General features: G+C 40.8%; 1 protein-coding gene across 1 annotated transcript in view; it reads left to right on the forward strand.

The window, feature by feature from the left end:
- The first annotated feature begins 9,206 nt into the window (after positions 1 to 9,206).
- Positions 9,207 to 27,889, forward strand: part of LOC126471774 (protein similar) — a 723,501-nt gene continuing 704,818 nt past the window's right edge. Inside the window, exon 1 of the mRNA XM_050099889.1 lies at positions 9,207 to 9,393. Coding sequence (XP_049955846.1) covers positions 9,359 to 9,393 — 35 coding nt within the window. The 5' untranslated portion in view covers positions 9,207 to 9,358. The remainder of the gene's footprint in view (positions 9,394 to 27,889) is intronic.

The following is a 27,889-nucleotide window of genomic DNA, read 5'->3' on the forward strand; positions in this document are numbered from 1 at the left end:
ACGGTCAACATTGATACTCAGCTTCTGAAAAGGACAACTAGGACACTTATCGACTTAGTGTGAAAGATGCAGCGGACTTTTCAGTCAGTAGTTGCGGCGGCAGCAGTCTGAATGATTGACTGCTCTGATGTAACAATAAGCAATATGGCCTAGCTGTGCTGGTACAGCGAACGGCTGAGAGCAAGGGGAAACTACAGCAGTAGGCATGCTGCTCTACTGTATGGTCAAATTATGATGGCATCCTGTTGGGTAGAATAGAACTCATTTGGGTTAGTTTGCAGCGGCTACTCAGGGGGGATGTCGTCATCTGGAAATATAAAACTGGCATTTTACGGGTTGAAGCGTGCAATGTTAGATCCCTTTTGGAAACTTGGATTAGAAAATTAGAAAAGGGAAATGGACAGGCTAAAGTTAGATGCAACGTGAGTTAGTGAAATTCCATGGGAGGAAGAACAGTAATTATGATGAGGTGAGTAAATTCAAAACTCAAGAGGATACTGCAAAAGCTGGTCTAACAAAGAATAAGAAAATAAGAATGTCAGTAAGCTACTGCAGTCAGCAGAGTGAACACATTATCATACCCTAGATGGACACACACACACGCACACACCTCAGAAGTACAAGTTTATATGGCAACTCTGCAGATGGTGATGAGATTGAATGATCCTCGCAGACTTGACAAAAATGTAGGCAGTAATTTCAATCTCAACGAAAGCAGGTGCTGATAAATGTGAATATTAACAGACTATCGGTTTAATAAGTCGTGCTTGCAAAATGCTGACACGAATTATTTACAGCAGGCTGGAAAAACTGGTAGAAGCTGTCCTTGGAGAAGATCAGTTTGGGTTCCGGAAAAATATAAAATCACGCGAGGCAACACTGATTCTACGACTTATCTTAGAAGATAGGTTAAGGAAAGGCAAATCTATGTTTACAGCTTTTGTAGATTTGGTGAAAGTTTTTGAAATGTTGACTGGACTATACCCTTTTAAATTTTTTAAGTAGCAGAATACAATACATAAAAAGAAAGGTTACGATTTTTTGAGAAACCAGACTACGGTTATAACAATCGAAAGACACGATACGGAAGCACTAATTGAGAAGGGGATGAGAAAAGTTCGTTGTAGCTTCTCCCCGATGTTAATCAACCTGAACCATGATCAAGCAGTGAAGGAAACTGAGGCGAAATTTGGAAAATGGAGTAAAGTTCAGGGAGAAGAAATAAAATCTTTGAGGATTGTCGATGATTCTGTAATTCTCTCAAAGATGGCAAAGGACATGGAAGAGCAGTTGGACGGAATGGATAGATTCTCGAAAAGGAGGTATAAGATGAACATAAACAAATATCAGACAAGGGTAATCGAATGTAGCCGAATTAAATCAGGCGAAGTGGGAGCAAAAGACTAGAAATTAGAGACACTAGAGGTAGCATCTCAGCTTGGCTATTTGGGCAGTAAAATAACTGATGGTGGCCGAAGGAGGCCATAGCAAGAGAAATATTTCTAAAAGATGGGATTTGTTAGCATCTTATACTAAATTAATCCTTTCAGACGGTATTTGTTTGGAGCGTAGCCTTCTATAGCAGTGAAACCTGTGCGATTAGCGGTTCAGACAAGAAGAGAACAATTATTGTTGTTGTGGTGTTCAGTCCGGAGACTGGTTTGATGCAGCTCTCCAAGCTGCTCTATTCTGTGCAACCCTCTTCATCTCTGAATAAATACTGCAACCTACATCCTTCTGAATCTGGTTACTGCGTTCATCTCTTGGTCTCCCTCTACGATTTTTACTTCCCACACTACCCTCCAGTACTAAATAGCTGATACCTTGCTGTCTCATAATGCTCCTATCAACCTATTCCTTCTTCTAGTCAGACTAGAATAAGAGAACAAAAGCTTTTGAAATGTGATGCTATAGAAGAATGCTGAAGACTAGATGAGTAAATCGAGTAACTATGGAAGAAGCGCTGAATCGAAATGGAGAAAAAGAAATTTATGGCACAACTTGACTAAATGGAGGGATCGGTTGATAGGACACACTTAAATACAATCGAGCTAGGAGGGGACGTTAACCTCTAATGTTCCTTCATTTTTCATTTTAAGGCACTGGTAAAGGGAGACCAAAATATGAGTACAATAAGCAGGTTTGAATGGCTGTAGGTTGCATTAGTTATTCGGAGGTAAAGAGGCTCGCACTGGTTAGACTATACAAGGTGGACAGCTGCAGTATACCAGCGTTAGGACTCAAGACCACAACAATATCCACATTCAAAGAGAGCTGACATTTATCTAAGTGGGAAATTCTGCCCAAAAACTGTACTGTACTTTCTCAGAATCCTCTCAACGATGTAAGTCTCCTACTTACTATTACTGATTTCAGATGTACGTTCTGTTCCCATCGTGTGGTAATATCGCCTGTAGAATTTTATACCTCAATCCTTTGATCGAATTTTTAGGGGTTTGTACCTCAGTCTGTAAAAACAGAACCCTTATAAGGACCGCTTTGTTGTCCGTTTGTCTGCACGACTCTTAACAACTCTTTTTCTCATAAAAATGTATGTCACTTACTAAGCTCCACGGTCCCTTGGCGATGTAAAGATGATAAACTTCTAAGCAAATGCAGTCAAAAGATACGGCCATTTATGTTACATATTTTAATACTAGCAAACTCAGTCATCAAAACCTAAAGGGTACTTCCCGTTGACTTGGAATCGTGAAATTCGGTGAAGTTTCACAGTACAAGAAAAGGAAAAATCCGAAAATTAGTTATATCAAACGAACAAACATTTTTGTCTTTTTTTTTTTTGTCTGTCCATCTTTTAAGACCTCCCTTTCGCTGGAACAGGTTGGCGTGTCAAATTCAAATTTGTGTCACATATTGAAGCCTATGGTCTCTTGGCGATGCAAAAAAACTGCATGCTTGCAAGACAACGCAATCAAAAGATTCGGTCATTCTGTCACATATATGATACTCGCAGACTCACTCATGAAAACCTACAGGGTACTTTCCGTTGATCTATAACCATGAAATTCGGCAAGAAGCTGGGTTTCGCGGTACAGATAAAGTAAAAAATCATAATACATAAAAATATATTTTGCCTTTTGAGCATTCATATTCATCATCCGTCAAAAGCATGGTAAACGATAATCACTCCACGCACGTGTAAAATGTAAGTTTTAGTCACTTTCTAGTAAGTAAATAAAAAATCGAATTAAGTCGGTTGATGCTGAGGGAATTGAGAGGAAATGAGACACTTACAGTAGTAAAGGAGTTTCGCTATTTGGGAAGCAAAATAACTGATGATGGTATGGAAGTGAAACATGGACGATAAATAATTTGGACAGGAAGAGAATCGAAGCTTTCGAAATGTGATGCTACGGAAGAATGCTGAAGATTAGATGGTTAGATCACACAACTAATGAGGAGGTACTGAATAGAATTGGGGAGAAGAGCAGTTTGTGGCACAACTTGACGAGAAGAACGGACCGGTTGGTAGGACATGGTCTGAGGCATCAAGGGATCACAAATATAGCATTGGAGGGCAGCGTGGAGGGTAAAAATCGTAGAGGGAGACCAAGAGATGAATACACTAAACAGATTCAGAAGGATGTAGGTTGCAGTAAGTACTGGGAGATGAAGAAGCTTGCTCAGGATAGGGTAGCATGGAGGGCTGCACCAAACCAGTCTCAAGACTGAAGACCACAACAAGAACAACAAATAAAAAATGTTTTACTAAATCTTCTGTATGTATATACCGCTCCTTTTTGTATGTCCAGGCTAGTCTCAGCGATTTCTGTAGAGATTTTGATACGGCCTTGGAATTCTCCGGATCAGTATCTTGCCAGTATCGACATCGATTAACAGGCAAAGATCGTTGTGATTCTCGATTTCCGGGATGGATGAACTATATACTTTGCATATAGACAATTAAGTTTGCGAGTGCTACTTGCATTTGGCCATTTTTTAATTTTCTTTTTCTTGTGTATTCTCTTACATTTATCCACATATATAGTCAACAAATTACAAATACCGTTCAAATAGCTCTAAATATTTTTACAGTCATCTAGTGGCGACTTGAGCTTACCCAGCAAAAAATTAACCATCCCGATGCGCACGAGCAGATGAATCGTTAAGCCCTTACAGATGGCGCAGCGATCGAGTCACGTGCTGAACTGCGCGCACTGCCTCTACGTGAGCAGAAGGCAGCAGCGGGCAGTGAGACATCTTTGTTTTCAAGCGAATATTCTACGTAAACGTGCACGAATGTAAGGAAGTGACAGCGTGGCAAAAAGGCACTGTGCCATTGCCACACGGATGTGAAGTTGCTGGATTTGTTGGTGTTTCGCGGAGGACTTTTCAACGTGTCTACAAGCAGTGATGTAACACATATGGCCACGACACACGACGTCAGAATTGCGGCCGGAATAAGATCATAACTGAAAGTGGTCGGAGACGCGTTGCCCAGCTTGTGAATCAAAATCGTTTCCACATCTAACAGGTATTGCTGTAGATGGTGAATGAAGGTCCATCCCAATCTGCTAGCGAGAGAACATTGCGACGGAAACTGCAAGCAATGAACATCTGGAGTCGGTCACTTCACGAGAAACCATTGCTCACGCAGGCACATAAAGACAACAGCAAAGTTCGCCGGGCTGGAAGAATATGTGACTGGTTTTCTACACACTTCTCGATTGGCTTGTAAAATCATCTTGAACCCCACAGAAAATCTGTGGGAACTGTTGGAACAGTAGGTAAAACAGCGACATCTCCGTCTCCGCAATTTGGTGGAAATGCGTGACGAAATCCTTAGCGAGTGGCTTAACCTGGATGCAGCGTATCTGCCAACCTTGTGGACTCACTTCTTAACCGAATTCACGCGTTTATCAGATCCAAGGACGGAATTACACTGTATTAAATGATACTTGCAATTATTTCTCTAGGGGTGACTAGTTTTGTGTCTGGTGAGTTTATTCCAGTAAACATCGGAGTTTTCAGCGAACAGTCTGGGACTGCTGTTGCGCTGTCTAATTTTATTAGTCCTACAACTTTGCTTCCGTCGTTTCGCAATAGATTACAGTTGCGGAAAGTGATGGTGCAGATGGTACGTCGTAAGTGTCGTACAACAAGCTTTATTTGTGAGCATAATGCTATCAAAATATTAAAGTTATTTTCGATTGAATTTGTCAAACTTACAAGTCCAGTTCTCGTTATTTGCGGGAAGTTTTAGTGTTTTACTTCAACATGAAGGAATCTGCGGCTGAGGCTCATAAAATGCTGAGTAAGATCTTTGTGGTGAGGCACCTGTTAGTGAAAGAACGTGCAAAGAAAATGGTTCCAGTGCTTCAAGAACGTTGATGGCCGGCATGGCGGTGAAAAAGAGGTTTCCGAAGCTGAAACGGAAGGAAACAATCACAGGAGATCGTTGTCGAAAGCAGTTGATGGGTTTGAGCCGAGCACTGAAAACAAACGCCCACAATACAGCGATGCATATGAAAAGGCGATTTCGCAACATGACTGTGCTCGACCACCTGTCATAGTATACTTGGAAACGTTGAAATGGGAAATCCTAGACCCCGCCTGTATTCTCCAAGCTATATTTTCTCCGACTAGCAACTTTTTCGATAATAGCACACAACCTGACTGACCAGTACTTCCAATCATGTGAACAAGTACAAAATTGGATCGATTCATTGATCTCAAAAAAATTCACAGTTCTTCTGCCGCGGGATTTGTATGCTGCTCGAAAGACTTAGAGGTCAGCAACGGCCAATGCTTTGAACTGTAAATGTTGTGTAAGTTTTCCACAATGAGGTCCCGAACTTAAAGGAAAAAAACTGCAGAATCAAATTTGTAAACCTAATATGTACTCGTATATGTAGGGTAGTTCCTGTAGGCTAGCAGTAAAGTAGCAATTAGAAACAAATAAAAATAGATAAGATAGTAAGGGAGGAAAGGAGAAAAGGGCAAACGAAAGGAGAAAAAGTAGAAATTAAACCAGCTATTGCGTTTTTCCTACGGCGTATATCTGTTATAATGTGGAACTTGTCAAAGAAAAATATTTATCTACATACTGCGAATATGGTAACACTGTTCCTAGCAGAACTAGCGACTATGACCGATATCAGAACATGATGACACAGAGCCCGAGGTTTTACTGTTTCTTACCTTAAGCGTATGTCAGTCACTGAGAAACGCCGACGTTCACTCAAAACCACGTTGTCGAGAGCCCTAAATATGGTTATCATCAACACAAATATCTGGACATTCACACACAGCACTCGACACAGCTCGCTAGACAGACCTTAAAAAAAACTTTGCGAAGACAGTATAAAATTAAAGATTACTGGTGTCTTGTCGGAGCTCACATGATCGAATACACGATTTTAATCGGTTGCGGAGCCCATCCACCATCATGGCGAAAGAATCATTCTGGAATACAACTCGTAAGGTGTGGTTAAACCACGCTCTGCCACATTCTCTTGTGCAATCTTAATTGTGGTCCCTCTCTTTTGAGCCCAACCCGACGGTTACCTATGGTAGATCGGGGAAAACTACTGTTCAGGCTGTGTTGATGGCGGGGCCGGAAGGTGCTAACTGCCACACCACGTATAATTATAAGTCTCATTGGCTCTGCATGAATTGTTTGTACAACTAACCTACACAGCCTATACCTCAACCTCCACTACATTAATAACTTCTGATCTGAAGCTTAAAGTCAGGCACCTCTTCAAGGGACCTACGCCTCCTGGTAAGAGGCGGCGCACGGCCTGGATGGAAAGATCTTAATTGTGGTTCCTCTCTTCTGAGCCCAACCCGACGGATACCTATGGTAGATCGCGGAAAACCACCGTTCAGGTCGTGCTGTCGGCGGGGCCGGGAGGTGCTTGCGCCTGATGTACTCTACTAGGAGCCTTGTACGCTCAACACAAACCGTTAGCGTTATTACCTTTATTACTATTACCACAAGAACCCTTTCATTAGCAACTTTGAGCCAAGCACAAAATCAGTTACCTCTCTATTGTATATCGTAAATAGTTTAGCAGGCTGGACATGGAGGTCTTAGTCTTAGTTTCTAGCTTTAATGTATCCTAATCTCTTCTAATTAAGTTAAGTTTTTAGGATGGTAGATGTTAAAGGCATTGTGAGCGATGGCCAGCGTCTTGAGGGTCATTCCAAGACCCGGGCCGCCGCCCACAACCAGGTGACGGCCAATATTATACCTATCTCCTCTCTATTCAACTCTCTTCCTTCCTTCTGTTTAAATATTTAATTCCGTTTTGTTTATTAATATCTCACTTGATTTTGTATTAGTTATAAGTTTTTCTAATGCTCCACAAAAAAGATATCAAATGGATGTAAACAAATAGAGCCCGCCTCCACGTGGCGGGACACGGGCAACGGTGTGAGTGGGGATGGGAGCCGGACCCCGGACCCAGTCACAGCGGCCAAGTGGCAACATACGACCCACCATAAGAAATTAGACGGTGGGTCATAAAAAAATAAGCAGCTAGTGAAAAAAAGTGTGCAATAAATTATGGAAGCTAGTCTTTCTGCTGTCTGGAAGTGGATCGTTAGTGAAAGTTGGTGCGAGAGCTCCAGAAAAGTCTTTTGAACCAAGACATCCACAACCACGTTCAGCTCATCTAAACAAGAATGACTGAAGGGAATAATCCTACATTGTAAAGCTGATGTATTTAATTCTTCATTCAGATGATAATAAACTCACAGTATATAAAAGAAATTTGTTCAAGAGCACTTCTAGCGAAAGGCAAAGATCCAGGTTTGAGTCCCAATACACCCCGCCCCCTTTTCATTTTAATTCCAGGATGATACAATATTTTAGTGAAAATGAAATGAAATGTCGTGTGGCTAGGTCCTCCCGTCGGGTAGACCGGTCGCCTGGTGGAAATCTTTTTAGTTGACGCCACTTCGGCGAGCGGCGCGAGATGATGGTCCGGGAATCGAACCCGAGCCCCTTTGCACAGCATTCCGCCTCACTTACCACTTAGCTATCGAGACGGACAATATTTTAATGTTTGGTTAATACTAAACAAATTTGTAATACCGTGACAACGACTTTAGACTGTCTTGCTATTTAATAAGGCAGTAGTTGGAAGAAGTGGACAAGAACTATGAGCATTACTGGAGAATTTTTTTAACCTTAGAAGCAACTGCACCATCAATGCACTAGTTGTTATGCCTTTCATCGATTACCAATTCAGACCATTGCTTATTCATCAACCGAAAAAGGATAAACGCTACAAGAATATAACGAGGCACTTTCCTTAATTGGTTCGAAATGAAAGAATTCGCCTTCTGCTTACCCCAAAAACGGCCGACTTTCTGTAGCGAAGGTTGGCATACATATTCCTGCGCTGGTTCGCACCTTCCCAATGAATCAGTCCTGCGTTTATCTCCTGCGTGTACTATATATGATCTGTGGGACGGACTATCTCTTGAATGTTCTCTGGTACGTTTCTTTTACTCTGAGGAAAAGGTATTAAAATCAGTAAATTAATTCTTTGTTAAAATAAAAAGATCACCATACAAAGATATATTTTTCACGTATCGCGAAAGAAGTTTGCACCGTAAAATTTTATACCACATCGCATTGTTGCTGCGTTAACATATTGTTAGGCGCACGAATTTGTTGGTATTCATCCTGATAAGAACTATTACATTCAATTACCACAACCTGACTGTTTTGTCTGTTTGCTAGTCAATATCTTCCATTTAACAGTTCATTATATTTGTGCCATAATCGATTAACAGCACTTAAAAATGGTAGCGAATGTACTTAGCAAGTTTATTAACTTTATACATGTACAACTTTTCTAACAATCGTCGCTGAAGCACCTGCAAGAGTGTGTCTCATCTTTTCAAGCATATCCAGGACACAGAAAAAAATATTCATGTAAAAATATGTCTTTTAAAAAAATGCACAAATATGATGTAGCTGTGTCGTCGCTCACGTGGAAAAGTTGCCTTTGTTAAGGTGATAACACATAGATTTAGGCCCCTCTGGAAGCAGAATTGCTACGTCCTAATGCATATTCGTTCCTATTAAATTTTCTGAGTCTCAGCTGATTGTCACATGCCGGAAAATCGTGTGTTGTAGAAAGATTGAAAGCGTAGCGGTTCTCATGTTTTAGAAGGCTGTGGACGGCACGTCGCTTGACAAGCTTAATAACAGAGGGCAGCACGGTATTTCCAGTTTGACGTCAGCTGGTGTGCGTTGTGTTTGTGTGCCGTACTTTCGTATATTGTGATTTTTTTGTGAGAATTGTTTTAATAAAGAGCATATTTAAGAACTTTCCGAAGAATTTTGTGTGCTTAACGACAAAGGTACAACTGCTTCGTCATGGAGAAAAAGAAATCTACCAAGGAAAAGCGGAGGTAAGTTCAAGTTGTTTATGGCTGCTCGTGTATTAAAGTAGGTCAATTCGTGAATTTCCGCAACATTGCAGCCGGTTCCGTGGTTTCTACGTTTCCGTAAAAGATCAAGCCTACAAGAATTTAATAAGCTGATGTAATTGTGTGCATAGGTTCTGTCATGATAAGAGAGAGTTGTATACATAACTTACCATAACCTTATGAGAAAGCAACTTTACTAACAGTAAACATATGTGAACTCTGTAACTTCTGAAGCAAATCCTGTTGGACTACAGCTTTTACATCCTAATTAGAGATTCTTGGAGGTCGCCTGTTTTATTTTGAATTGCTATATCTTATTCCCTCGCTGAAATTTGTCTATTATAGTGAGTGCATCATATTTGTAGCTCCTTAGAGACGTGTTTTTTGGATGGATTAAGTGTCCTTGTAAACTACTGAGCATAAATAATGATGTTTTAGTTAATTCTTGTATATGTGAGAGAACGTTTTTCCGATGACAGTGTTCAGAACAGCCCATATGACTGCGGCTAAACAGTCAGGCAGATGCAGAATAATATTGGGCTCTTAGACTGTGTCTTACAATTATACTTTTTTATAAACATCGTTATCGTGTGCTTACTGCATGTGTTTTTGTCAATGCTTTGTTGTCACCACCTGGCGAAGTTAAATTTTTGTTGCGCGCACAGAACAAACTACACGTGTTTGCAGGCAACCTTTGTGTCGCTTAATCTGAACTACGTTATAGAATTTGTTATTGTTTTCTTGCACATGAAATCATAAATTCACTGCTGTTCATTAGGCTACTAGTTGACAAGGTCAAGAAGGTCACTTAATCGGTAGCACTAATACTAATCATTAAGAAAATTGTAATCGGATGTTACCATCTCGTGAAGCTTTCCATGTAATTATATTTACCTTCGTACGCAATCACGTGCGGTATCTATGGTAGTGGCGGACAATTCACCAGCTGATCGGTTCCCAATTTGTTATGTATGCATTGTTTAGTGAGTGCTGTAAATTTGCGCTTGCAGACTGTAAAAGCGTGTTCTCAGTTTTACTGCCCAACAGCATTCTATACGTTCGATTTTTTGTCTTAATTAATGTTGCTGTTTTAAGTGGGTGTTTATGAGGTTCACTTCTGAGAGAAAATGTTGAGGTATGAACTCGCAAAATTATGCCGTGTTTAGTTAAAGATCTACCTGCCGTTTCACAATTTTTTTTATCTTGAGTTAAAATTCATTTAAGGTAGTGATAGGGTTAATAACACTACAATTTATTTTTCGCTGCCTTGCTTGTAATATATACCACGGGCTCAGTTTCTAGAGGCAAAGGATCTCATGGAGCAATTGAAGGAACGAGAAACCAGTAACGTACAGACAACAGTTTATTAAGACCTCATAGAGATTTTCGTCAATATATGTAAAGTTTAAAATAGCTATGTTAACAGTTTACTGAAAAATGAACCTCAGAAAATCTTTCTCAAGCCAGTAGTCTACAAATAAGTGATTTGTAAAAATGTGTTGCTTCTTTACTGGCTTACATTTGTGATAGATCATGCAAGTAAGGATGGTTCACTTTTCATGTTATCGTGAACCATGGAACTTCTAGCTCGTTTTCATAAAAGCGTTTTTATAATTTGGATTAGAAAAGTAAACAACGTACCTCAAGCTACTTCCCGGCGGCGCCAAATGACTAGCTTCAGTAGAAATATACTTTTTTGTGGAGCCAATTTAACAGGGCAGACGCCAGTTCTTCTACTTGATGAGTAGAAGCTACTACTTATGCACCCAGAGTCTATAGTTGGGAATGATAAGGCTATCCAATGACATTCGTGACAGATAAGATAAATATCTTCATGATCACATCTCTAGTTATCTACTTCTTATCGTTTGTTATTCGCGAAACTGTTTATTTACGTGTTACTGTGTGGAATTCTGTTTCTAAAAATTATATTAAAAAACAAATGTGTTTTCTAAGCCTTTCAAACGCTCAGGGGTATTTTCTACCTTTTTTGCGCAGGTAATCTCACTCATAGACGTGATCATTTTGTCTGCCGATAAAGCGTTATAGCACTGTCCTGAGCTTGCAACATTAGTTTCGGTTTGAACAGTTTGAAGGAATAGTAACAAGTACTATCACATTTCGGATTTGTCAATTCTTCAGCTGGAGTTAGGTGGGATGTGGATGATTCGCAATGGTGCGGCATAGTTTTCACGTGCAGCCTTAAATAGTTCTTTATTTAGTGTAAATTATCCAGAGCATGGATGCGATGTATCTTTCTCGCCAACCTTTCTTAATTTCTTGTGCGAAAACATTGTCAGTCATTTAGCTATTTTAGGCTACGTTATTACATGTGAACTGGAATATGGCATGCAAAGGGACATAGTAGACGCAGAAATTTATGAAATGTTTTTGTTGGTGATTGTATTGATTTGCTTTTGTCGGCCCTGTTCATCTACGGTTCTACGCAGAACAGGTGCTAAAGCATAAATCTAACATATGTGATAGTGTACAAAGTTATTGTTGTAGATATAAATTGTTTTTGTTGAAATTCAGTTAACTTGAAAACACATTACTTTCTAAACAAAATTAATCATTTTTGTGTTATATTTTTTACTATCACAGTTTAAAAAAAGCATCTCACGCCAAGAACTCGCAATCGTATTCAATGAGTTTGTCACAATGCCTAGGGCAGCATAGAGTTTTTAATGAAGTGAGATTTTCAACATATTGTATGAAAACCATCCAAAATGATCCAAACACTCTTTGAAATTATTACTTTTATATCGTTTTTTTATTTTATTTCTAGTGGTTTAGCAGGTAGCATACTGGACACACATTCGTCCATTCTGATGTCGGTTTTCTTTATCGATTAAAGTGACTGCTGGGATGGTTCCTTTCAAATGGACGCGACGTTTCTCATTCCTCTGGAATGGATCCTTTGGACCGGACGCGACCTTTTGCGTTTCTCGTCCAGTCCGACCACGTGTTCCGTTCCAGAATGATGTCAAGTCAAACACTTTTCTTCCTTTGCTTTTGATAACACTGCAGTCCTTTTATACGTTACGTCAATGGATATTGACTCTCATCATGTGTCTACTCTAACCTGTTCGTATTTATTTTAGTAATATAAATTCTCTACGTCGCGTGTTTTGTCGTTTTGGGAAAACGGCATTAAAAATGTGAAACAAAAGATTAAAAAGTTGCAAATATTGGGTCCAAGAAGAAAATGTATTTCAGCTCTATTATGATGAGTATTTTTAAAGTAATATGGATGGTATTTGGGTCTAGTACTGAAGTAAACAATTATTTGACCATTACGTGACATGTTCTATTTACTCGAGCATCTTCTCACTAAAAGCCAAGGGAACGGTAAAGCTTATCCACCGACCTATGTGTAGCCACATTACATACGGTGAAACAGAATAATCTGGAAGGAATTTATTTGCGAAGCAAAATTTGTAGGCTGGATGGGGACAGAATATAGTGCAAACAATGAAAGTATACGGGGTAGTCAAATGAAAACGAGTACATTTATCCCATGGGCCCACATGTAGCCAAGTGTTTTTTTCTGCGCCGGTGCTGTATTGCTGGGAAACCCTTGCACATTCTCAAAACAGTCCCGATTTCCATACCTTTGGAACTCTTCAAAAGACATTAGTGGCCGTCAGTTTGCTTCGGTGTACGCTTTGGTACAATCACGGTTCCACAATCAAGCGCAGACATTTTTCCATGAAGGCATCTCACAGTGGGTTAAATTATTAACAGTTATGGCGTATTCTTTTGAAATAATATACAGTGTACTTACTTTTTCGTCAGTCTCGTTGACTGCCCCATATGTGATGTGTGTTGCCGCCGAGGTTGTTTGTGACGGCTGTAGAACAAGGATATTGCAAATTTCCTGTGCAACATGTGTTTGTGAATGCAGGTAATACTCGCGAAGAGAAATCCAAACTCATCAGCTATGGACACCTAAAACCAATCAGCACATGCTGCGTAGCAATCCAGAAATCGCCGTTTGAAAAGAAAAACGTATCACCGATAATTAAGAATCTTTATGCAGTGGCCCTTCTTAACCATCACTTGAAGTATCTTCAAGTATACCTTAATTGGATGGTGGCAGAGAGACCGCAGGAGGAGTAAAGGATTGTTTGATGAAGGTTGCCTAACGCAACTGCAAATTGCAATGTGTTACAACAGACACACAGTACATTTCGAACGTATGGAGTAGATAATGGTTTGACTGGATGGGACTTGATGTTCCTATTTGGGATTAACGGGGCCATAACAGAGGTTTATGCTAATAAAGATTGGACTACATCAATCAAATAACAGAGGACGTCGGTTGTAAATGCTTTTGTGAGATAGAGAGATTGGCACAAGAGATGAAGTCTCAGCGAACAGCTCAATCCGGTCAGAAGACTAATGGCCCCCAAATAATAATAATAATAATAATAATAATAATAATAATAGTTTACATAAATACATACATAAAAACCACTAAGTCAAAAATATATTTATAAATAACGTTTAGTCATGTGCAATACATTCCTTGGCTTGTCTATCTCTGATTGACTGAACATATTTATAAATTTTGTATTTTTGACATTGGATTTTTTGACGTACAGTTTGCTCGTGCTGTTAACAAAAATCAAACATATGCTTCCTTTCGCAGAGGCGCTCATGTTCTCGTTCTACGTATCTGCCCTCTCCTTAGCGTTTAAGGAGAGTTTGGATTTTTTTCGGGTTATAATCCACCAATAAAATTTGCAATTTTCTCAATAAAATGGTATACAAATCATTTATGAGCTCGAATGGGAAGTTTTTTTAAATGTCATCTAATTAAAAACCTTACATGCATTATTTCAAGGTAAGATAAAGTCGGTAACTATTTACATAGAGTGCTGTGGGTTACAGTATTACAAAGGCGAAATTATGTTGATTTATTGGTGGCTCTGTCGATAACAATATGGTAGCTGTTCATAATGTAAGCTCATGTACTATCTAGAAGATCTAAGAATCCTACAGCTACAGCGACCAGTGTCGACACCGGAAAGATAATCGAATTTCAGATTCTGAGAAAATATTGTTATAACTGTAAATCAGTGAAGTAAACAGAACGTACCTTTGATAGGAACTATGAAAGAACAAGTGGTGCAGCTATTGAAATTTTCAGTCGGTCCTTGAATGATGCGAGTGTTTGTTATTCTATGTTCTTTTGTGGTGGGGAATCAAAGGTATACAACAGTGTAGTAGCAGCTCGGCCTTGTGGTGATAAGATTATCAAAAAGCAGGTATGTGTGGCTCACGTCCGGGAGAGGATCTCAACTGGGTAAGGAAGTTGAAACTAACAAGTTTGAGAAACAACAAACCTTCTGATTGTAAAAGCGGTAGGCGGGCAGACAGAATTATTGATGAATTGCAACAGTACTGTGGGACGAGCATTAGGACTGACACTGATTATTTGTTCAGAATGCGGCAGGCATTGTGGGTTACATTGTTCCTCAAACTGTCAACAAATGGCAAACCAATACATTAACTTTGCCTCCCGTACAAAATTGATGGTAAGTAACGCAACGCCCAACATTCAGACAGTTCATAGAGCCAGAAACATTCCGCTTCAGCTGCAGTCATGGAAATTACAAATCCAATTTACAGAGAATTGGCACATTCTCACTTCTTGAAGAGTCTGTATGGGCAGACGCAGGATCTAAATAAGTCTTTCAAAAACTCGTACGGACTCACATACCAAAAAAATGTTTTTGTTGGGAGGCAGACGCTAAGATGCCGGGTCTGGGGTTCTTTTATTGCTTTTAATGACGGCTCTCCCAGGGCTGTCAGTAGTTCTGACGGGATGTCGTCTACTCCAAGGGCCGTGTTTCGACGTAGGTCTTCCAGTGGTCTATCAAATTCTCCTCGCAGAATCATATACCATCTTCATCTGCGTCCGCTTCCATTTCTATAATATTGCCGTCAAGTTCGACTACCTTGTATAGACCTATATATTCCGTCCACCTTTCAGCTTTCCCTTATTTGCGTAGTACTTGTTTTCCATATGAACTCTTGATATTCATACAGTTCTTCCCTTTTCTCCAAAAGTCTCGCTAATTTTCCTGTGGGTGGTATCTATTTTTCCCCCGGACAAAAATGTTTCTAAAGCCTTACAATGGGCGTCTAGCAACTCCTCCAATCTCTCTTTATAGATTTTGTATCCCCTTTCACCTGCTTCATTTGTGGAACGAAATTATTTCTGAAACATGGACCTATAAAAGTGGGCCCATATTTACCACTTTTAATATTAATAAATTGTTTCACTTTGTAGAACAACAAAAAACTGACTGAGTAGCACACGTTCCCACATTGTCGACATAGATGTTTGCTTAAAGATTTTGATGAAGGATTTATGTCAAATTCATATTAGACGAGTTCAAGGGATAGATTTGCTTGCACCACCATTGAAAATATAATTGGTACGCCAATACGGCTGACTTCTGTCATGCCCACACGTGTTTCATTTTCGTTACATTGATTAACAAGATCTTTTTATACTCTCAATCCGTATTCTGTACTCATTTTACTGTTCATTCCACTGAGCAGAGGATGTAATACTTCTTCACTTTCATTCAGGATAGCAATGTCATCAGTGAATCGTATCATTGATATACTAACACCTTGAATTTTAATAGCTCCCCTGAACCTTTCATTTATTTCCATCATTGCTTGTTCGATGTACAGATTGAACAGAAGGGGGAAAGATTACATCCCTGCCCTACAATCTTTTTAATCCGAGCACATCTTTCTTGGTTGTCTACTCTTGTTTCAAATGGCTCTGAGCACATGCGACTTAACTTCTGAGGTCATCAGTCGCCTAGAACTTAGAACTAATTAAACCTAACTAACCTAAGGACATCACACACATCCATGCCCGAGGCAGGATTCGAACCTGCGACCGTAGCGGTCGCTCGGCTCCAGACTGTAGCACCTAGAACCGCACGGCCACTCCGGCCAGCTGTCTACTCTTATTATTCCCTCTTGGCTCTTGTACATATTGTATATTACCCCTGTCTCCCTATAGCTCACCCCTATTTTTCTCAGAATTTCGAACATCTTGCACCATTTTACATTGCCGAACGTTTTTTTCCAGGTCGACAAAATCCTGTGAACGTGTCTTGGTTTTTCTTTAGACTTGTTTTCATTGTCAACCGCAACATCAGAACTGCCTCTGATGCCTTTACCTTTCCTAAAGACAAACTGATAGTCGTCTAACACATCCTCAATTTTCTTTTTCATTCTTCTGTATTTTATTCTTGTCAGCAAGTTGGACATGGGCTAATCTGATTGTGCTATATTTCTCGTACTTGTCAGCGTTCGCAGTCTTTGGAATTGTGTGGATGATATTTTTCCGCAAGTCAGGTGGTACATGACTAGGCTCACACATTCTACACACCAACGTGAATAGTCGTTTTTCGCCACTTCCCCCCACGATTATTAGAAATTGTGATGGAATGTTATCTATCGCTTCTGCCTTATTTGGTCATAAATTCTGCAAAGCTCTTTTAAATTCTGTTTCTAATACTGGATACCCCATCTCTTCTAAATCGACTTCTGTTTCTTCTTCTGTCACATCACACACATCTTCCCCCTTCATAGAGGCCTTCAACCTTTTTCAACATATCCGCTCTCTGAATTGAACAGTGGAATTCCCGTTGCACTCTTAATGTTACCACCCTTGCTTTTAATTTTACTGAAGGTTGTTTTGACTTTCCTGTATGCTGAGTCAGTCCTTCCAACAATCATTTCTTTTTCGGTTTCTTTACACTTTTCATGCAGGCATTTCGCCTTAGCTTTCCAGCACTGCACTGCCTACTTATTTCGTTCCTCAGTTACTTGTATTTCTGAATTTCCTTGAACATTTTTTTACATCCTTCTTTCATCGATCAATCAAAGTATTTGTTCTGTTACCCATGGTTTCTTCGCAGTTACCTTTTTTGTACCTATGTTTTCCTTCCCAACTTCTGTGATGGCCCTTTTTAGAGATGTCCACTCCTCTTCAACTGTACTGCCTATTGAACTATTCCGTATGCTAATCTATATCTTTAGAGAACTTCAAGCTATCTCGTCATTCCTTAGTACTTCCGTATCCCACTTCTTTGCATATTGATTCTTCCTAATTAATCTCCAAAACTTCAGCCTACTCTTCATCACTACTAAATTGTGACCTTAGTCTGTTTCTGCTCCTGGGTACGCGTTACAATCCAGTATCTGATTTCGAAATATCTTGTTTGACTATGATGTAATTTGATTAAATCTTCCCATATCACCCGGCCTTTTTCAAGTATACCACCTCGTCTTGTGTGTATTCGCTATTACTAGCTGATATTTATTACAGAACTCAGTTAGTATTTCTCCCCTCTCATTCTTTGTCCCAAGCCTATTTTCTCCTGCAACCTTTTTTTCTACCCCTTCGCCTACAACTGCATTCCAGTCTCCCACGACTACTAGATTTTCATCTCCCTTTACGTACTATGTTACTCTTTCAATATCCTCATATACTTTCTCTGTCTCTTCATCATCCGCCTGCGACGTCGGCATGTATATCTGAAGTATCGTTGTCGGTGTTGGTTTGCTGTCGGTTCTGATAAGAACAACCTTATCAATGAACTGTTCATAGTAACACACTCTTTGCCCTATCTTCCTATTCATAACGAATCCTATTCCCATTATACCATTTTCCGCTGCTGTCATCCTATACCCGTCGGACAGGAATCCTTGTCTTCTTTCAATTTCACTTCACTGACCCCCACTATATCTAGATTGACCCTTTGCATTTCCATTTCAGATTTTCTAGCTTCCGTACCACGTTCAAGCTTCTGACATTCCACGCTCCGACTCTTAAAACGTTATCGTACCTTTGGTTATTCAGTCTTTTTCTCATGGTCACCTCCCCCTTGGCAGTCCCCTCCCAGTGATCCGAATGGGGGTGACTATTCCGAAATCTTTTGCCAATGGAGAGATCATCGTGACAGTTATTCTGTTACAGGCCGCATGTCCTGTGGATACGCGTTATGTCTCTTTAATGCAGTGGTTTCCATTGCCTTCTGTATACTCATGTCGTTGAGCATTGCTGATTCTTCCGCCTTTAGGGGCAGTTTCCTACCCCGAGGACAAGAGAGTATCCTGAACCCCTGTCCGCTCCTCCACCCTTTTTGATGATTTTTAGAGAATACAAAAAACAAAATGTATGAATCACTTTAAAAAAGAAAGATGACGTGTAGTAGATAGAAGAAAAGAATGATAATTAAATTTGGAGAACAACAATAGCCTCCAGCAGGAATCGCGAAAAACTCCGTCAAAGACATTTGGAAAATTACTCTGTTACAGCTGCTGGGTGTTTTGAAGTACATTTACCGTAAACTGCCAACGCGTCAGATCCGAGTCGTTCGATGGAAATCTTTTCCAAATAAATGAGGCTTCAGTAATGGAACGCGATAAGATGAGGTGTGACGAACAGTTAGCTTATCACTGAAGGGAAAAGCAGTGGCGCCCCGGCGCGGTACTTGCCGTTACCAGTAAAAGTCGGAGTCTCGATGATTCTGCTTTCTTACACGGAAGGTGCCTCTACTGTTGGAGGAATCGTTTCAGTTCGGCAATGAGATTTAAGAACGTTGGTTGCAGAGTATAACGTGTTACGGCATCAGTGACTTAGTTCCCGCAATGGTTTCCGTGCTAGAGTTATGGCAACACGTTATGTTTATTTTTCAGTAAATGAGTTATGTTTATATACGATCATTTTAGGTTACGCTTGACTGGCCATTACGATCATCAGGTGAAAATACAAATTACTGTTGGTGAAATCGTAACTTTGACTGGGTTGCGTATTTTGAAATCCATAATTGTGTTTTTAATCGTAGAAAAATTCAAATTGTACACTTGCGCAATTTTCGTAAGCATATTCAGTCCCTGTTGGAGATTTTCTCAGATTCAACTAAAATCAGTGGTGCAGATGAATCTTAACGTTAAAATGGGTATTCACCAGTGATCTCGTCAGCCAAATTCCTCCTCTTCATCTACTACATCCACATGATTCCTCTGCTATCCACACTTGCATGTTTGGCAGTTAATTCGAAAACTTTCAGAGTATTTCACGGCCGTTTCACTCTCGAACACCAATTGAAAAATTTTACACCTGAAGCTCGGATTTCTCATTTTTTATCACAATGGTTATTTCCTTCTAAATGGGTGTGGGCCAACGAAATATTGTGGCATTCAGAGAAGAAAGTTGTTGACTGATGTTTCCGGAAAAGATCTCGCAGCAACGAAAAACGCGTTTGTTTAAATTATTGCCACAGTAACGCGTTTATCAGATAAGCAACACTTTCTCCCCTATTTTGCGATAATGCAGCACAAGGTGCCTTTCTTTGAACGTTCTCAGTGTTATCCGTGAATTCATGTGGTAAGAATCCCACACTGCGCAGTAAGACTGCAGAAGAGTTCGGACACGCGTAATGTAGGTTGCCTCTTTAGTAGGTTTGTAGCATATTGTGTTCTGCCAATAAAACACTGTGTTCCGTTCACATATCCCAAAACATTTTTTGTATGGTGGTTTCAATTTAAGTTGGTCGTAATTGCAATCCGAAGTTATCCTGTTAAATCGATAAGCTTTAAATTTGTGTGAATTATCGTAACCAAAGTTAAAGGATTTATGTATTTATTATCTTTTCTGCTGGTGTGGAGGACCTCACACTTTTTATTGTTGAGGGCCAACTGTCACTTTTCTCAATGTGAAGATATCTTGCTAAATCATTTTGTAATTCGTTTTATATTCTGCTGAGTGAGTTAACTATACGGTAAACCACAGCGTCATGTGCAAAGCATCTAAGAGGGCTGTTTAGTTGTCTCTAAAATCGTTTATATAGAATAAGAACAGCAGAGGACGTATATCGCTCGCTTGGGATTTCTGTAGACTAATTCTCGTCAATTAGTACGAACTGTGACCTTTCTAAGAGAAAATCACGAATGAGTCGCACTGCTGTGACGATACTCCACAGGCATTCGATTTGATTAAAAACCGCTTGTGAAGAACGGCTAGAAAATCCTTCCGGAAATATGGAATCAACTTCGATCCCTGACGATATCGCTCATGGTTCCGTGTGAATAAAGAGCCACTTGTGTTTCATAAGAATGCTGTTTTCTGAATCAGTGCTGCTTATGTTTCGCTGTTTTCTGAATCAATGCACGAAGTCATCTTCAACCTTGTTTTATGTCGTTCTGTGTTGTACCATGTAAACTAATAAACGTTTTGTCGTTACATATTTTGTATACCTCGTACTAAGTTTTGTTGAGGATCCTTTTCAACAATTGGAAAGTTTCTGTTATTTTTATGTTTGTGGTGAGCCTGTCCCTTCTGTCTTCCCTTACCTTCTGTACGTAGTATGGCCGTTCTACATGAGGAATCAGCCACGGTCATCCTGTGAATGTGCGCATTTACGTGGCTGGAAGGCTATCGGTCAGGTCGTAAGCCCATCCAGCTGAGCAGATCATCGCTCTATCAGCTGGAAAGTATCCCAAACGTAGCTTATAATTTCTAGGATTCTGCGTCATTTTCAGGACGGTTTGATATTCATGATACTTTACTTACTGAAGATGTAAAATTTGTGTGTGAAAATATAAACGTTTTAAGTACCAGGGAAATTTGTGCAGTTGTTATAACAAAATACTCCTTGACGTAAATGAAAGAATTTCTGCTGGCTCCAGATGTCTACATTTCCTCGGAGAAGCGTCCAAGTCTAAAGCCAAGTAACATTCTACGAAAATGGAGACCCACAATGCCATTCTACCTGTCCTCCTGAGGTTCAGAAGGCTAGACACTAACTTAAAAGGAGCAAAGCTTCTGGCATTTGAAACGGACACCCGGTGAGAGACGTAGAAATTTGAAGAACAAAAAAGGACACTGAAATTTATGAGATCATGAACCAACCCACCATTTTACAATATCAAAAGAACAGACGACTCCGATGGGTAGGTCACGTAATTCGTATGCCACAGAATTGACTTCCTAAGCAAGGTATCATTGCCACATTGCAACAAAAAGGCACCAAGGGGTAGGTCGACAGACAGAGGAGAAGACGACGTAAAAAAAAAAAAAAAAAAAAAAAAAAAAAAAAAAAAAAAAAGACACGGAGACTTTGAATGTAGGCAGTTTGAGGAAACAGCATGCCGTGGAGCCTGTTGACATATCGCATGATCTGTAGGGAAGGTGTCCACTGGATAAGTAATCAAGTAATTAACAACTAAAGTGTTGTTTGGGGCGGGACTACTATGACAAACCCCCACTTTTCATTTTGTCTTCGCGCATGTGTAGGTATTTTTAAAACGACAGGGGACACGCTAAGACTGCTGTCGCTGATTCGCGATTTTGAAGCAGTTCGATTAGATTTTATCCTATGTCTTGGAAGCCTGAGGGATACCTTATTCCGTTGTAGTAGCCTGCCATGCAGTTCAGTTTGTAAATAAGGTATGTTTCTTTCGCGTATGTGCTCCAAGTCTATCTTCTCTGCTATCTTGCTGTCGATTTCAGTCACCACCTCTTTACAGCGTTCACTGTTTGCCTAGTACTCCACCCAAGTTGCCTTTTGGTATGAAAATCTCTCTAGAGGCTATCTTGCTGTTTCACGTAACATCACGTTGTGGAAGCGAGTGGCCTCTTGGAAAATTACGTGAATCTAGAGGTTAATGTGCTGACAACGGGTTTCACCCTACAGGTACATCTGCACTAAAGAACTGCGCGTTGTGTGGTGGAGGCATTTTTCATGCCACTATAATTTCCTTCCCTTTCCTACTGTCGAGATGATCGGCTGTCGGTAATACTCTGTATGAGCTGGAATTTCCCTGATTTTAAATCTCCTTATGATGCGCAACGTCTCTCTTGTAGGGTCTGCCGCTTGATTCGGATGAGGCTGCCCGTGACGCTCACTCCCTAACTTTTAAGAACCCGTGACGAAACGCACTGCTCTTCTTTGGATAATCCCTATCACCTGTGTTAATGCTACCTGGCAAGAATATTCTTCCTCCTATCTCCATTATACGTGCGTGGTATGCTATTTCAGAGTGCTTAACATGCTCTTCAGCGTTAATGAAGAGGGCACTTTTAATATTTTTCGAAGTTTGTTCAAAGAGATTTTCTGAGAATTTTATTTAAGGGACCAGAGGTCTCCGGTGGGTCGTTAGGGAGTTGACAGTACAGTTATGATTCGTTCAGTTTGTTACCCAATTATCTTTGTTCCATGTAAAATATTTTCAGCGGTGAAAAGCCTGTAACAATCACTAAAACGTACAACGCTACACGCAGATTGATGAAAGAGCCGACAGACGAAACATATAACTTTCGTCGCAGTATATTCAGTTCATTGTTTCACGACATAACAAATATAGTACTGTTCGCTTACAGATATTGGCCAAATTGGCCACCACCAGCAACAGTTAAAGAACAACCAAAATCCTTGGGAAAAAAACACGAAACAGAAGTGAATTCAGACTTAAGGGCAAGGAGTAAAGTGATCATTGCTACTGTCAGTAGCAAGTACCGTGTTTCCAAATACGACGCACGGCACTTACTGCCGACGCCTGCATTATTGTGCAGATATTTTCAGTGCAGTGCAGAGACAAATATAAATGGGGGTAATAAATGAAACGTAATGCATCCACTCTGTAATTGAGATGACAAAAGTCGTCGGATACCTCCTAACGTCGTATCGGACCTCCTCTTGCCCAACGTAGCTCGACGTGACGTGGACTCAACAAGTCGTTGGAAGTCCCCTGCTAAAATATTGAGCTATGCTCCGCTATAGCCGCCCATAATTGCAAAAGTGTTGCTGGTACCGAGCGAGGTGGCACAGCGGTTAGCACACTGGACTCGCATTCGGGAGGACGACGGTTCAATCCCGCGTACGGCCATCCTGATTTAGGCGTTCCGTGATTTCCCTAAATCGCTTCAGGCAAATGGCAGGATGGTTCCTTTGAATGGGCACGGCCGACTTCCTTCCCCATCCTTCCCTAATCCGATGAGACGGATGACCTCGCAGTTTGATCTCCTCCCCAAATCAACCCCCAACCCCTTATCCATCGCATGATGACGTTGCTGGTGCATGAGTTTATGCACAAACTGGCCTCTTGATTACATCCCATAAATGTTAATGGGATTAATCTAGGGCGATCTGGGTGGCCAAAACATTCGTTCGAACTGTCCAGAACGTTCTTCAACCAATCGCAAACAATTGTGGTCCGGTGACATGGCGCATTGCGTCTTTGTTTGAGAACATGAAGTCCTTGAATGGCTGCAAATGGTCTCCAAGTAGCCGAACATCACCATTTCCAATCAAATACTAAGGGATCCAGTCCATTATATATAAACACAGCCCGCACCATTATGGAGCCACCACAGTGCCTTGTTGTCAACCTAGGCCCGTGGTTGCGTGGGTTCTGTGCCACACTCGGACCCTACTATCAGCTCTTACCATTGAAATCGGGACTCATCTGGTCAGGCCACGACTTTCCAATCGTCCAGGCCCCAACCGATATGGTCATGAGCCCAGGAGAGGCAGCTCGTGGTCATGCGGTAGCGTTCTCGCTTCCCGCGCCCGGGTTCCCGGGTTCGATTCCCGGCGGGGTCAGGGATTTTCTCTGCCTCGTGATGACTGGGTGTTGTGTGATGTCCTTAGGTTAGTCAGGTTTAAGTAGTTCTAAGTTCTAGGGGACTGATGACCATAGATGTGAAGTCCGATAGTGCTCAGAGCCAGGAGAGGCGCTGCAGGCGATGTCGTGCATAGGCACTCGGTTGGTCTTTTGTTGCCATAGCACCTTAACGCCAGATTTCGCCGCACTGCCCTAACGGATACGTTCGTCGTACGTCACATACTGATTTCTGCGATCATTTCACCCAGTGTTGCTTGTCTGTTAGCACTGACAACGATTGCAAACGCGCTGCTCTCAGTCGTTACGGGGAGTCTGTCGGCCACTGCGTTGTCAGTGGTGAGAGGTAATACCCAAAATTTGGTGTTCTCGGCACACTCTTGACATCGTGGATCTCGGAATATTGAATTCCCTAACGATTTTCGATATGCAATGTCCCATGCTTCTAGCTCCAACTAGCATTTTGCGTTCGTAGTCTGTTAATTTCCGTCGTTCGGCTATAATCACGTTGGAAACCTTTTCACATATCGCTATCACTTAACTCTTGTCGCCTCAGTGTATAGCAAAATACTCAGAAAATATTCCTGAATAGCCCCGTAAATTTTGTCGGTGGAGTTCGGGATTACGCTGCATTGCTATTTTCGTGTGCTTGCCGGTATAAAAAGCGCACTACCTTACGGACACGAAACAGAAACACAATAGCGCGAACGTAACATAACCGAAAAATAGTTACTAAGAGCAACTAAGCAGATGTGTTAGTAAATATTGCAGCCTAGGCGGAAAATTTCGCTGTCATTCAACAGATTTGTGGCTGTGGTACCCAACGTAACGAAGATGTTCCAGTGCCTTCCATTCTTCCAATGTTCTCTTCCTCTTACTATCCAGCAGTCTTACACCGCTGCGCAACACCGCGTTATCGCTATTATGCCTTTCATTTCGTCATTTGCAAATCTCATATCTCTGAAAGACATTCGGTATGCATCACTCACTGTCCCCAGTAGGCTACAAAATTCAGCAGCGTATCAGTAACCAAGGGGGAGAGAGACACTCTTGAAATCAAAGAGAGAAACATATATTTAGGTGCACATGTTCAAAATGTCGTTTAAAATGACTGAGTGCATACACAACATATTTACAGAAGAAATCATCACTGTACTATACTATGCCTCCTGCGCTATAAAACGGACTTAAAAATTTCCCAAGTGTTCATTTTGACCATCTCTTCATCTACTGTACCACCTTTTGTCACCTTTTCTGTCTCTTCCTCACTTTTGTTTTAAAATATTATGCATTTTACGTACGTCTTCACTGAAACTTTAACATGTTGCTATTTTCTGTATTTTTTCCCTTTTTGCCCACATCAGTCAGTTCTTCAGATTGGTATAGAAAAAGCTACAAACGTCACAAGAAGCTCAATATCATGATTACCTAGAAGGGACGCATGCTAGCGTGTTTATAAAGTGCTCCAACCTCTGTCGATTTTTACTTGTAAACTTTTTAAAAGAAAATAATAGCTGGATAACTACCTTGTCATCACACAATATCTCGTAATTTTGGTCTGTTATCAGGTACATTTCGCAAGACCCCTCACGCAGTATTTCAGGTTATACAACACGCGCTTCGTGTTGAAAACGAATGAGGTCTGTAATACACCAGAATCTTATCAGGAGGTAAGGGTGCAAACTAGTAGACGTCTCGGCTGCAGCACTTGGCGAGATGTACCTATCACCGGAACATTGCTTTTAAGCTGACTTCTTTGAAACAGAATTCAACACATCGCTCTTAACGGAATAAAATTGAAAGATTTAAAACTGATTTCTGGTGCACCCCAAGAAAGTGTGGTGGGATCCTTACTATTTACAATGTATATAAATGATATTGTAGAACGCGTGGGAAACTCTTTAAGACTGTTCGCACATGATGCGGTTGTCTATAGGAAAGTAGCAACGGCAGAAAGTTATCGATTTGCAGAATGACCTGCAGAGATTGATGAATAATGCTGGGACTGGCAGTTGACACCGAACGTGAATAAATGTAACATATTGCGCATACATAGGAAAAGAAACCCACTACTGTACAAAAGCAATATTGATCAGAAACCGCTAGAAACAATGTCTGCCATAAAAAATTTACGAGTACCTATCCAGAGCGACCTTAAGTGGAATGACCACATAAAACAAAAAGTAGGATGCCAGACAGATTCATAGGAAGAATGTTAAGGAATTGTAACTCGTCCAAAAAGTAAGTGGCTTACAAGGCTCTTGTTCGACCGATTCAAGTACATTTCATCAATCTGGGACTTTAGAAATAATCGATGCTAGCCGCACGGAGTGTCCGCTCGGTTTGAGGCGCCATGTCACGGATTGCGCCGCCCCTCCCGCCAGAGGTTAGGTTCGAGTCCACCCTTGCGCATGGGTGTGTGTGTTGTCCTTAGCGTAAGTTAGGTTAAGTAGTGTGTAAGACTAGAGACCGATGACATTAGCAGTTTCGTCCGTTAGGAATTCACACGCATTTGAACATTTGAATCGGTGATAGAGAGAGAGACAGACAGACGGAGAGAGAGAGAGAGAGAGAGAGAGAGAGAGAGAGAGAGAGAGAGAGAGAGCGAAGATCCAACAAAGAGCGGCGCCTTTCCTCACCGGATCGTTACAGTTGGCGCGAGTGCTTTACAGAGTTGCTCAACAAACTCCTTAGCCAGACGCTACGAGAGAGACGGTGTGCATCACGGAGAGGTTTACTATTGATATTTCGAGAGAGTACTGTCCGGGAAGAGTCGGACAACATATTACTTCCTGCCAGATACATCTCTCGAAATGGCCGCAACGGAAAGATTCGAAAAATTAAGGCTAATTCATAGGCTTACCGTTGATCATTTGTCCCAACCGCCATTCGGTAATAGAAAACGGAAGGTGGAAGCAGTTAGTAGTACCATCCGACAAAGACCTGACGATGGCTTAATGTAGCTGTAGAACAACAAATCTACCCGTATGGTGCACTCATCAGACAATTGAGTGATACTAACATAAAAAGTCTCTCCAAAAACTCATACTACCGTTCTGAGCACTGCTCTGCCACTGCTGCCGCCGTCGTTGCCGTCAGTGCGAAGACTGGTTTGCTGCTGCTCTCCTCGCTAGTTCATCCTGTGCAAGTCTCTTCACATCCATTTAATGCTGTAACCTGTATCAACTTGAAGCTACTTATTACAGTCTAGTCTCTATCTACTATTTTTACCCCATGCCCCCTCCTCATCCATTACCAAATGAACTATTCCTTGTAGAAAGGGTCATATCAACCAGTTTCGTCGTTTGGACAAGTTGTTCGACAAATTTCTTTTCTTCCCGATTCGATTCAGTACTTTTTCTTTAGCTACCTGATGTATCCAGCTAATCTTCAGCATTCTTCTGCTGCTCCACAGTTCACTTCTATGTAAGCCTATGCTCTATACAAATACCTTGAGATATGACTTCAGTACTCTTCAACTTTTGTTCAATATTAAAAAATTACTCCCTTTTCAGAAACGCTTTCCTTGCCATTGCCATTCTGAATTTGACCGTTGTCAGTTATTTTACTGCCGAAATAGCAAAACTAATAAAACTACTTTCAGAGCTTCATTTCCTAATCGAATTCCCTAAGCATAGCTACATTTCATTAGCCTTGTTTTACTTTTTATTGATATTCGTAACTTCTTTTTCAAGACGCTATGGATTCCGTTCAACATATCTTCCAAATCCTTTCCCGTCTCTGACAGAACTACAATGCGATTGGGAAGCCACGAAGTTTTTATTTCTTCTCCCTCAACTTCTATCTCCTT

Source organism: Schistocerca serialis, chromosome 1, assembly GCF_023864345.2.
Source record: "Schistocerca serialis cubense isolate TAMUIC-IGC-003099 chromosome 1, iqSchSeri2.2, whole genome shotgun sequence".
Taxonomy (NCBI): Eukaryota; Metazoa; Arthropoda; class Insecta; order Orthoptera; family Acrididae; genus Schistocerca; species Schistocerca serialis.